This window comes from Euprymna scolopes, chromosome 46 (genome assembly GCF_053919585.1).
Source record: "Euprymna scolopes isolate OS-2025 chromosome 46, ASM5391958v1, whole genome shotgun sequence".
Taxonomy (NCBI): domain Eukaryota; kingdom Metazoa; phylum Mollusca; class Cephalopoda; order Sepiida; family Sepiolidae; genus Euprymna; species Euprymna scolopes.
In genome coordinates this window covers 70,467,092-70,480,450 of record NC_136527.1, presented here as the reverse complement: position 1 = coordinate 70,480,450, position 13,359 = coordinate 70,467,092, and the positions used below count along the sequence as shown (strand labels likewise).

General features: G+C 33.0%; 1 protein-coding gene across 2 annotated transcripts in view; it reads right to left on the bottom strand.

Moving 5' to 3' along the window:
* Nucleotides 1-260: 260 nt before the first annotated feature.
* LOC145271143 (uncharacterized) overlaps nt 261-13,359 on the bottom strand; it is a 14,003-nt gene continuing 904 nt past the window's right edge. Inside the window, exons 2-3 of one of the 2 annotated variants that reach the window (XM_080126681.1) lie at nt 6,849-6,907; nt 261-3,086 (exon numbers count right to left, since the gene is read on the bottom strand). In XM_080126681.1, coding sequence (XP_079982807.1) covers nt 1,817-2,704 — 888 coding nt within the window. In that variant the 5' untranslated portion in view covers nt 2,705-3,086; nt 6,849-6,907 and the 3' untranslated portion in view covers nt 261-1,816. The remainder of the gene's footprint in view (nt 3,087-6,848; nt 6,908-13,359) is intronic. The other variant, XM_080126680.1, reaches the window with a different exon arrangement.

Here is a 13,359-nt window from a genome sequence, read left to right as displayed (position 1 = left end):
GTTTCATGTTGCACATAAAACCTTTTTACGTTTCATGTAGTACATAAAACCTTTTTACGTTTCATGTTGTACATAAAACCTTTTTACGTTTCATGTTGTACATAAAACCTTTTTACGTTTCATGTTGTACATAAAACCTTTTTACGTTTCATGTTGTACATAAAATCTTTTTACGTTTCATGTTGTACATAAAACCTTTTTATGTTTCATGCTGTACATAAAACCTTTTTACGTTTCATGTTGTACATAGAACCTTTTTACGTTTCATGCTGTACATAAAACCTTTTTACGTTTCATGCTGTACATAAAACCTTTTTACGTTTCATGTTGTACATAAAACCTTTTTACGTTTCATGTTGTACATGAAACCTTTTTACGTTTCATGTTGTACATGAAACCTTTTTATGTTTCATGTTGTACATAAAACCTTTTTACGTTTCATGCTGTACATAAAACCTTTTTACGTTTCATGTTGTACATAAAACCTTTTTACGTTTCATGCTGTACATAAAACCTTTTTACGTTTCATGTTGTACATAAAACCTTTTTACGTTTCATGCTGTACATAAAACCTTTTTACGTTTCATGTTGTACATAAAACCTTTTTACGTTTCATGCTGTACATAAACCTTTTTACGTTTCATGCTGTACATAAAACCTTTTTACGTTTCATGCTGTACATAAAACCTTTCTACATTCCATGTTGTACATAAAACCTTTTTACGTTTCATGTTGTACATAAAACCTTTTTATGTTTCATGTTGTACATAAAACCTTTTTACGTTTCATGTACATAAAACCTTTTTACGTTTCATGTTGTACATAAAACCTTTTTACGTTTCATGCTGTACATAAAACCTTTTTACTATGTTATTTTTCCACTTAGCCCTGTTTAACCCTGTATCATTAACTACTTTGCTTTTTTCTCCTCATATCACTGTATCGGGTTTAATAGCTTATATATTGTTTTATTTTATTTAGCCAAAGTTCTCAGAAATCAAGGAACTTTCTACCTAAGGCTAACACTTGATCTATTTGTGAGATAGATGAGTATTCTCATATTTCATTAAATGCTCTTATATATATAGCTTCAATATATGGTCACCCCTCGCCAAACTTTAACAAGAAACACTCGTCTATCTGAAAACACTATCAATAATTTCCTCCCACTCTTTATCTATGCCTTAACCTAAACATAGATTCCATGATCAAAGCTTTTTCCTTAGAACTGCACGCATATGGAATTGTCTTCCGTTTTCCTTCTTTCCAGCTGTCTATAATATGGTTGTCTTCAAGTCAAACGTGAACAAGTTTCTGATGAGCCGTTCCATTTAAGTTAATAAATTTACCGAACTTCCATTACTATCGATTGTCCTTTTGACTACGGTACACTCTTTAACCCTTATCCTTGAGTGGCCTCTCGGCCTTGATAAGTGGTGACGTCTATGTAAAAATCTCTCTAGCATTGAGTTAGTAAAAAAGTTGAGAATATTATTTTCCTCTCCTCAATTGATATTTAACATGTGGTCTCTTGGTTGTATTAAATTCCAGGATAAAAATTCATCTACTTAGGTAAAGTATTCAGTTTGTGCTATTACTAGTGCTAATAGCACTTCAAGAAGGTGAATCATTCCTCGTATAAGCCAGTATGGCTTAGCCATTTTAATCCTATTTTATTTGAGCAGCAAATCCTATGTTCTTTTAAATATTAAGTCAGTGTTTACTTGAAGGAAAAAAATATCTTGATGCCACTCTTTCCTGACACACCACTTAACAGAGAGACCTTAAACACTCAAGGACAGTGTCTAGTAGGCATTCAAGTTCTCTTTACATCGCTTCCAGTGTGTGTACGCATGTGACGACTTAAATTTGATGTCTTAGAAAATGAAGATCCGCATATTTCACATGTGAATGGTTTCTCCCCAGTATGTGTACGCATGTGACTTTTAAGATGTGAGTTGCGGGAACAAGAATATCCACATATTAAACATGAAAATGATTTCTCCCCATCGTGTGTTCTATTGTGGTCAATCAGATGTGATTTTTGAGAAAATGAAGACCCACATGTTTCACAAGGAAATGATTTCTCCCCAGTGTGTATACGAACGTGTCTTATCAAATTTGATGACGAGGAGAATGAAGATCCACAAATCTCACATGAGAATGGTCTCTCTCCAGTGTGTATACGATTGTGAATAATTAAACTTGATTTATTAGGAAAGGAAGAGCCACATATTTTGCAGGAAAATGTTTTTTCCCTACTGTGGATAGATCTGTGGGATTTAAGAGTAGATTTATCAGGAAAGGAAGACCCACATATTTCACAGTAAAATTTTTTTTCTCCAGTGTGTACACGCATGTGGTCCTTTAACTGTGAATTGCGAGAATAAGAATATCCACATATTTCACATGAAAATGGTTTCTCACCAGTGTGTATACGATAGTGTTCGATCAAATGTGATTTTTGAGAAAATGAAGATCCACATGTTTCACAAGAAAATGATTTTTCCCCAGTGTGTATACGAACGTGTCTCGTCAAATTTGATGACGAAGAAAATGACGACCCGCATGTTACACATGAGAATGGCTTCTCTCCAGTGTGTGTACGCATGTGACTGTTGACATTTGATTTATCAGAAAAAAAAGATCCACATATTCGACATGAATATGTTTTTTCTATCTTTTTATTTTCATTTTTCTTCATCTTGTTCTTCTAGGGGGTGGGACATCCAACCAGATGTCTAACATTTACCCCTATTTTTGTGAGTCCAACCAAGAGATCTTTTCAGGATTCTAGCTGTCCCTTTCAGTGCAATCGTCTGTATTTCACTTGCACTTGGTGTATACAATGGTGTATACGATTGTGTTTGATCAAACTTGATTTCATAGGAAACGAAGTTCTGCACACTTTACATGAAAAGTGTTTTGCTTCTCACATGACAATGTTCAACGTAGATTTAGCATTAAGTAGTGATCCATGTGAAAGTTGTTTTTCTTTGTGTATAGGCATGTGTTTATTCAGTTGAAATCTTTTGAAAATCCACAGAATTTGCAGGAAAACAGTTTGTTATTCTAAGACATTTTATCTGTAAATAAATAAAACATAAAATACCAAATAATTTCTTGTTTTGCTAAAGAACAACTAAAATTAAATTAACCAAATTATATACTGATTATGTTTGCGACAAACTAAAAGTCAATTTTATATTAAACAATCATTAATAAATGCTTTATTTACATACATCATCTCAATTATTAAATCATTTCTCCCTGATAAGCTCATAAGAATTGTGGTTGATGGGCAGAAATCAGAAGCTCACAGTATTAATGCTGGAGTCCCTCAGGGATCCATCCTGGGCCCAACTCTCTTCCTGATCTACATTAATGATCTTCCAAATCACATCCTTACATCATTCATAGACACTTATGCTGATGACACTACTATCTATGGTAACACATCTAAGACCGTAAACGACCAAGTTCTCTCTGATTCTCTCTCCTCTGATCTTGAGCAAGTGGTACAATGGGGAAAGAGGTGGCTTGTTACTTTTAATGCGTCTAATACCAAGCTTTTATCTTTACATCATCAACGCTCTGATCCCTATCTGTCATCAATTAAAATGAATAGCTCTCCTCTTGGGGAGGCCTCATGTTTTGACAAGCTTCTGGGCTTGACCTTTACTCCTAATCTTAAATGGAACACATACATTAAATCTGTTTCCAAGGCCGCTGGAAAAATGGTGGGATAATTCTATCGATCCAGTAGATATCTCACTGCTGATGCAATTCTCTATCTATATAAGAGCCAGATACGTCCAAGCATGGAGTACTGTTGCCACATTTGGGCAGGAGCTGCTAGAAAGGATTTATCCTGCCTTGATAGAGTTCAAAATAGACTTGGTAGTCTACTAGGGGATGTCCTTTTCTCTTCGCTGCAACCTCTATCTCACAGAAGAGATGTTGCGAGTTTGTCTCTACTTTATTATTTTCATGGAAAGTGCTCAGCTCTATATTCCCCCCTCGCCAAACTTTCACGAGAAACACCCGTCTAGCAGAAAACACTATCAATAAATACCCCCACTCTTTATTCGTTCCTTAACCTAAATGTAGATTCCATGAGCAAAGCTTTTTTCTTAGAACTGCACGCCTATGGAATTGTCTTCCGTTTTCCTGCTTTCCAGCTGACTACAATATGGTTGTCTTCAAACCTAACGTAAACAAGTTTTTGATGAGCCGTTCCATATAAGTTAACAAATTTACCGAATTTCCATTACTAATGATTACTATATTGTCCAATTTCTACTGTACACTCTTTAACCCTTATCCTCGAGTGGTCTCTTGGCCTTGATAGTGTGGTGATGCATATGTAAAAAAAACAAAAATAGGCAAACGAGTAAGAGTAAACACTATTTCATTACAAACTAGTTAACCGGACAGTGCTGCCCGGTCATACAATACGCTTAAAAATATCGTTTTCTCTTCCCTTCAACCTTTCTCACAGAAGAAATGTTGCGAGTTTGCCCCCCCCCCCCTTATCGTTATTTTCATGGAAAGTGTTCGACTGAGTTTCAATCTATGGTGCCCCCTCACCAAACTTTCACACGAAACACACATCTAGCTGAAAACACTATCAATAATTCCCCCCCACTCTTTATCTGTGCCTAACCGTAGATTCCATGAACAAAGCTTTTTCTTAGAACTGCATGCCTGTGGAATTGTCTTCCGTTTTCCTGCTTTCCAGCTGACTACAATCTGATTGTTTTTAAGTCTAACTTTAACAAGTTCTTGATGAACCGTTCCACTTGTTAACAAATTTACCAAATTTCCATTACTAACGATTACCATATTGTTCAATTTCTACTGTACACTCTTTAACCCTTATCCTCGAGTGGCATCTTGGCCTTGATAGTGTGGTGATGCCTGTGTTTATCCTTGAGTGGCCTTGATAAGTGGAGATGCCTATGTAAAAAACAAAAAACAAATGTGATGGTCGAACATTATCTTTTTTGACAAAAATAATATTAGACTACACATTTAATCGGTTTTCATAAAGTGTATGTGGGCCATTAATGAATCAATTTCTTTTAGAACTGTTGTATTAGTGGATGATCCTTTATGTGACCTAAACTCGTCTTTAACATAAAATATCCTCGCTCTTTATAAAACCTACGTTTTGTCTCCTGTTTTAATAAATATGTTCTACTAAGGTCAATATATCATTTTCAGCAATGTACATTTAGAATTATAAAACACGTGGTGTTTGAATGAATAAACAGAATGCAAGACAAATATAATGTTTACAATGTTTTCTTTAACATAAATATCCTTGCAGTCCTTGCTCTTTATAAAATCTATGTTTTGGCTCCATTTTTAAGGATAGCTATATGGTAATATATAGGTTCTATTAAGATCAGTATATCATTTTCAGCATTAGAACTTAGAATTATTTTTAAAAAAAACATGGTGCTTTAATGAATAAAGAAAATGTAAATAAAACAATGTTTATAACAATGCATAATCCTCTCTTTATTTTGTCAGTAAAAAAATTAAGGAAATTAAGGAACAAATTACTAAACATTAGACATTAGATGGTCCCTTTACGGTAATAAATACATTCTACGTGAACTTATCATTTTCAACAATGCACAGTTATAATTATAAAAAAAAAACATGCTGTTTAAATGAATAAAGAAAATGCAAGACAAATACAATGTTTACAACAAAGTCTAATTCTATATTTAAATTGTTTTTCATCAGTAAAAAAATTGGAGATCAAATTGCTTGTTTTTTAATTGGTATTGAAAGTTGAGATAAAACTGATTAAGAAATGTAGATCATCTTTGTTCCCATTTATTTATTGCGGACTATTATCCTCAACTTTTAATTGTTGTTCCACAACGTTTCTACCAACTATTCCTCTGGCCTTAGTCAGGTGGTTAACCGCGATGGGATAGGAATGCTAAATCTAACTGTATCCTCAGCTATTACTGCCTTTCATAGTTCCAATCAAGCCTCTGTCCGGCTTTGGGTAGGATTAAAACTGCCATCTTCAGACAACGCTCACCTGAAACTGTAGAGATTCAACATCTCTATCCACTTTGTCATGGGCCCCGCAGGGACGATACAAGGTTGTATTTTTAGTCTTTTTTTTTTAAAGAGCAGAGGTTTATTAAATTATTAATAAAAAATAATTAAAATATCAACAAGGCAGAACAGATTAATCATCAACATAATCCAGCGATGTGCAGAGAACTTAAGTGAAAAAAAGCAAAAAAAAGGCCTTTAATACATTCCTCTGAAAAGGGCACTTTTCAAACAAGAGTAAAATTGGCAGTTGGATGAGGTAGATAATGTAGAGCTATAGGCTTTAATGTATCCAAAGCCTTTGATATAGAATGTAGAGTGAATTACTTTGTATGTAAATTAAATCATATCTGCATATATTTTCACAAACAAAAAATACACTTAGTGCATGTGTGGGAGGAACATATATTAAATATACGGGGAGGGGGTTCTAAATATTTTTCACAAATGTTTTTGTTTGAATTGATTTAAAATAATGAAACAACTAAAGATGCATTTCTCTTTTAAAACAAAGCCGATTTGCATTTGTCATTAGTTGGCAAAATGCTATTTGAATATTTCATAAAAAATTAAAAATAATTAACGATTGTTATGCAAAATAAGATGATCAGGGAACAGAATAGTTAACAAAGTCCCTCTCCATTTCAAACATGAGTTTCTAAATTACATAGTTACTTAACTTAAGAACGGATGTCATAGATATGTAGTAGATTGATTTGTTTTGATGCAAAAAAATACTTTCTACTACTCCTACGGATACTTACTTGGCCTTTTGGTCAAGATCAAAGTGTAGTATCTGTTCTACTACGCCTACGGATACTTCCTAGAAAAAAGAAAAAAGAGAAAAATCTAATTTATCTTTTTTTTTTACATAGACGGCACCACTTATCAAGGCCGATAGGCCACTCAAGGATAAGGGTTAAAGAGTGTAGAGTAGTCAAAAGGACAATATAGTAATCGATAGTAATGGAAGTTTGGTAATTTTGTTAACTTAAGTGGAACGACTCATCAGAAACTTGTTCACGTTGGACTTGAAGACAACCATATTATAGAAAGCTGGAAAGCAGGAAAACGGAAGACGATTCCACAGGCGTGCAGGTCTAAGAAAGAAGCTTTGATCATGGAATCTACGTTTAGGTTTAGGCACAGATAAAGAGTGGGGAAAATTATTGATAATGTTTTCAGCTAGTCTAGTGTTTCTTGTGAAAGTTTGGTGAGGGGGGACCATAGATTGAAGCTCAGTTGAACACTTTCCATGAAAATAACGGTAAAGTAGAGACAAACTCGCAACATCTCTTCTGTGAGATAGAGGTTGCAGCGAAGAGAAAAGGACATCTCCCACCAGGCCACGAAGTCTATTTTGAACCCTATCAAGGCAGGACAAGTCTTTTCTAGCAGCTCCTGCCCATATGTGGCAACAGTATTCCATCCTTGGACGTATCTGGCTCTTATATAGATAGAGAATTGCATCAGCAGTGAGATATCTACTGGATCGATAGAAGGATCCGACCATTTTTCCAGCGGCCTTGGCAACAGATTTGATGTATATATTTCATTTAAGATCAGGAGTAAAGGTCAAGCCCAGAAGCCTGTCAAAATTTGAGGCCTCCCCAAGACGAGAGCCATTCATTTTAATTGATGCCAAAAGCTTGGTTTTAGATGCATTAAAAGTAACCAGCCACCCCTTTCCCCATTGTACAACATGATCTAGATCAGAGGAGAGAGAATCGGAGGGAACTATACGACTGAACAAAATGATATTAATAGAGTTGCGCTTGATGAGTTGATACTTGGACTTTTATTATTTGTGATATTCATAAACGGCATCCCTGATAACATTGTGCCTGAGATGGGTATATTTGCTGATGACAGCATTCTCTGTAAAAAACATGACTAAGCTCTTTTAATGCAACAACTACAAAGAACATTTTCTACCAACAATTGCAATGAAAATACCACCCTACCTCGGCTTAACATTCGCAGACAGCATCAATTGAAGTAAATACATTGAGGAAATTGCCAAGTCTGCTGCAAAGAAGGTGAGCTTTCCCTACCATTCTAGAAAGTTACTTACTCCAGAGAGCATTGTATATATTTAGAGTAAAAATTCGCCCATTAATAAAATATTGTTCCCAGATCTGTGCTCGTGCATCTACCATTAGTCTTTGGCTCTCAGACAGGGTTATAAAAAAACTCAAAAATGGCTAAAATTGACACTTTTGTGCTTATTAAAAAAAAATTGATGCATGGATTTTTATAAAACTTTCTAAAAAGTTGTAACTAATTGATTTCTATACAATTTTGTTTGTCTTTACATTGCGATAACTCTTGGATGTGCCCCAGGGCCTCCATTTAGCCTCAAAAGTCCCTAGGGGATGTCAAATCCTGGTGAAAATGAACAAATAGTGCAATTTTAGGCCTTAACATATGCAAATTTGAGTTACTAATTCTCTCATTGTCTCATGCTGACAAAAGACCCCAAGGCCTTAACATATATATATTGGAGTTCAGCACCACGCAAAACTGCTAAATAGATATACACAGAAAATTTTGGACAAATATAATAAAGCAGTCCCAAAAATGGAATGTTTTTATTCACCCTAAAAGAGCCTCTGGGGAACGCCCAAGAGTTATTGTGAAGTATAAACAAACAAATTTATATAGAAATCAGTTAGTTCGTAGTAATCCACAATGAGAAGGTAATTAATCCCGTTTAGGCTGAAAAGACCAGTAACTACAATTTGCTATTGTCATACTGGGATCTCATGTAGCATGAGGGTCTCAGCAGTTTGGGACTTCTAGAGTTCTTGACATTGTTGCATTGTTGTATTATCACATGAATGTCATTATTGATGCGATAATACCTATGTTGCATTGTTGTATTATCACATAAATGTCATTATTGATGCGATAATACCTATGTTGCATTGTTGTATTATTACATGAATGTTATTATTGATGCGATAATACCTATGTCACATTGTTGTATTATTACATGAATGTTATTATTGATGTGATAATACCTATGTTGCATTGTTGTATTATCACATAAATGTCATTATTGATGTGATAATACCTATGTTGCATTGTTGTATTATTACATGAATGTCATTATTCATGCGATAATACCTATGTCGCATTGTTGTATTATTACATGAATGTTATTATTGATGCGATAATACCTATGTCGCATTGTTGTATTATTACATGAATGTCATTATTGATGCAATAATACCTATGTCGCATTGTTGTATTATCACATGAATGTCATTATTGATGCGATAATACCTATGTCGCATTGTTGTATTATTACATGAATGTTATTATTGATGCAATAATACCTATGTCGCATTGTTGTATTATCACATGAATGTTATTGTTGATGCAATAATACCTATGTGGCATTGTTGTATTATTACATGAATGTCACCTCCAGGACTCGTATAGAACAACAAACCATCGGAAACTGTTCTGAAACGAAACATGGCTTACAACTCAAGAGGTTTGGTACACCTTACCCGAGTGATTCTTTCGTTCCCATGCTGAGCAAGTGGTACATAAGACAGGGCAATTTCTGCACTGATGGTAAAGTCCACATTTACCACAGATATTTGCTCTTTGTGTTTTATTGCGTTAATTTGGTTGTTTCCCTTTCTTTAAAGCTCGACCATTTATTTCATGTAGTCAATTGAAACCTCATAACCTTTACACATATTCAGCACCTCTTGCATGAACATGACCTCGTTTTAGCTTAGTAGTTGCTTTTGCAATACTGGAAATTTAGTTCTAACAATTATTTGGTCAATCACACGTTATTCCAATTCATGTTCATCTCTGAATTAACATTTGTGTGCTTGCAATCTGCACCTTGTCTGATAGACATAGAGAGGACCTACCTCAGAAACGGGCAAGAATCTGTCTCAGCAACAGGCTGAAAGACAGAAAAAGAGAAAAAAGAGGTCCAAGATGGCAGCTGTTATCTTTTAAAACCTCCGATCACGCGTGGATCTCGAACAGTCTCATGTGGTATATGCAAATTGTGTGTGCCCGAAACATCATAAAAGACATGCGAATAGAGAACATCGACGTGCATCTCGTGTTGTGAACAACAAACTCTACTCGACTCAACTCATGACTAGCGAACCTCTGTGTGATGTTTTAGCCAAAAAGTTTTGTTGCTTTGCGTTAGACAAAGACTTCTGATACACCTTGCAAGAAAATCATCTATGTTTCCTGTCTTGTTCTGCAAGTAGTCTTGTAAGCAGAAACGTGCAATCCGAAAATTAATATGAAGCTCTATATGTTCTAGGAATTTCTGCCAAATTATAGTAGGAATGTGTCTGCTGTCCTTGTTTCCGAATGATCAAGCATAATATTGCCACAGCCCTTCTTTCCCCAACAACAAGACAATGTGATCCTTGTTTGTTTTTATCAAGGCTTCTTACTGAGACATAAAATCCACATTATTGCGTGAAAAATTTTAAGGTTTCCATCAAATTTGTCACTTTCCAGCACAAATATTAGTTTGCTCATATTATTTTTATTATGTTGCTGTTGTTGTTGAAACAAAAAAACAAAAAAAAAAGCAATGTGGGTGGGGGGGGGAATTTGGGCTGGTGCATCTGCTACTAGTCTCTTGTTCCTAGACAAGGTTCAAAAGAGAGTCGCCAGCCTGATAGGTCCTGAACTGTCATCTAAGTTTCAGTCTCTGTCACATCGACGAAATGTTGCATCCCTCTGCCTGTTCTACAAGTATTTTAATGGTGAATGCTCTGATGAACTGCAAGCACTTATACTCCCCCTCGATGTAAATATCTCCGACGAACCTGACAAGCAGCTAAATCCCACCCCTTCACAATAGAGATCCCTAGATGTAAAAGAGCTTTCTACTCCAGTAGTTTCTAACCCAGAATTGCTAGACTTTGGAATTCCCTTCCGGGTCCCTGCTTCCCCAACTATACTGACATGCAGAAGTTCAAGTGTAACATGAACCAACATCTTGCTGCCCAACTCCCTACATAGTACTCCTGTAGCTTGTGTCCCTGATAGTAGCCCCCTACATCAAAGTGGCAATATGCCTTGTTTGGGGTGAAAATGTAATTAAAAAACCCAAAAAACTCACAGTTTGCGCATTTGAAATCAATATGGCGTCTTTACGAACACACGAGAGCAAAATTCTAGTCAGTTGGTAATAAAACTGAGATTTTGTCGGACTTTGTAAAGATTCTCCTTTTTTTTTTTTTTTTTTTTTTAAAGATTTATTTCCATAATGGAGCTTCACGACTGCCATCTTGTGCCTTTTTAGGATATTAGTTGGTATGAATAGATTTTACTAAGGAGAAGAAATAACGAGGTGTCATTGAGTTACAAAGAGATTTATTATTCTGATTCAAAGGTGTGTAACTCGTTCAGCCAAATAGCAAAACAAACAGGAAAAGATAATCCATATCATGACAAATTATGTTTTAAAAGACAATAATTTGTATCATTTAGTTAAATCCTTTTAAAAGAAGATTCAACTTTAAAATTTAGTTATCTTTTAATCCAATTCATTTATTTAAGTATCTGCACATTTTGAAATATACATATTTTAATAACTGATTTTTAAATATATATATTTTTAATTTTTATTATTATTTTATTTTTTATTTTTAAATATACACATTTCAATATCTTATTTTTACACATACATATTTTAGTTTTAAGTGAACATATTTTTATATTGTATTTTAAATATACATAATTTAATCATTGATTTTTAAATATAGATAATTTAATAATTTATTTTTAAATATATATTTTGTAATATTTTATTTTTAATTATATATATGTAAATATTTTATTTTTAATTATATATACATAAATATTTTATTTTATAATATATATCACAATATCTTATTTTAAAATATACATATTTTAATATTTTATTTTTAAATAGACATATTTTAATATTTTATTTTTAAATAGACATATTTTAATATTTTATTTAAAAATAGACATATTTTAATATTTTATTTAAAAATAGACATATTTTAATATTTTATTTTTAAATAGACATATTTTAATATTTTATTTTTAAATAGACATATTTTAATATTTTATTTTAAATATATGTATTTTAATAATTTATTGTTTTAAATATGCGTAATTTAATCATTTATTTTCAATATACATATTTTAATATTTTATTTTTAGACATACATATGTTAATGTTTTTTTTATTTTTTAAATATACATATTTTAATACTTGAAAAAAAAAACGTTAAGAGTTTACAATTAAATTTATCAAACACAATGATTTATTTCGTTTTCGAATTGTTCATATGTAAAACTAAAGTTCCAAAAAATGTTAGCAGTTTGAAACTAATTTAAAAAAATAATGTTAATATTTTTTTATTTGCTTCTCCAGTTTTCTTTAGAAAATATTGCTTGATTTTATTTTTTTTTGGGGGGGGGGTAACCAAGGAAAATCAATCTTCGTGTATGAAAATCAATAATGAAAATCACTTGATAAGGTAATATCTGAATATCGATCGTTTTCAAAATAATTTTAAAATTATAAAAAATTAAAAAAACACCTTAACGCGTTTTCCTCATAAAGCAATATGTACTTGGATCATAAAAATGCAGAATGAAAACACTGGTAATTTTGTTCGTATAAAAATATGTCAGTCATAAGTTAAGGTTATTAGTAGAGTTATGGGGTTTGTATTACTGTACACATAGATTCGAAAAAGTTGTCAAAAAACAAATATATAACAAATAAATATTATCAAAGGCAAGATAAGTTACTTTTCTACCAAACTGGATATATTTTTCGTGTTTTTATTCAATGTAACATGTTTATTCAGCTCGAAAAACATACAGTGTTTACCGATGTATTCGAAAATTCAAGATGGCATCTAATTCTCTCTTTCACACGGAAAGTTTGGGATAAGGTGTTATAAATAAAAAACTATACAAAATACTATTAAAAACCCGCCGAATATATGTCAACCTATGTCAGGGTAACATATATTGAGCGATTTTTTAACAGTATTTTATCTGTTTTTTTTTTTATTTATAACACCTCTTCCCAAACTTACCGTGTTAAAGAGAGAATCAGACGCCATCTTGAATTTTCCAATACATCGGTAAACACTGTATGTTTTTCGAGCTGAATAAACATGTTACATTGAATAAAAGCACGAAAAATATATTCAGTTTGGTAGAAAAGTAACTTATCTTGCCTTTGGTAACATTTATTTGTTATATATTTGTTTTTTGACAACTTTT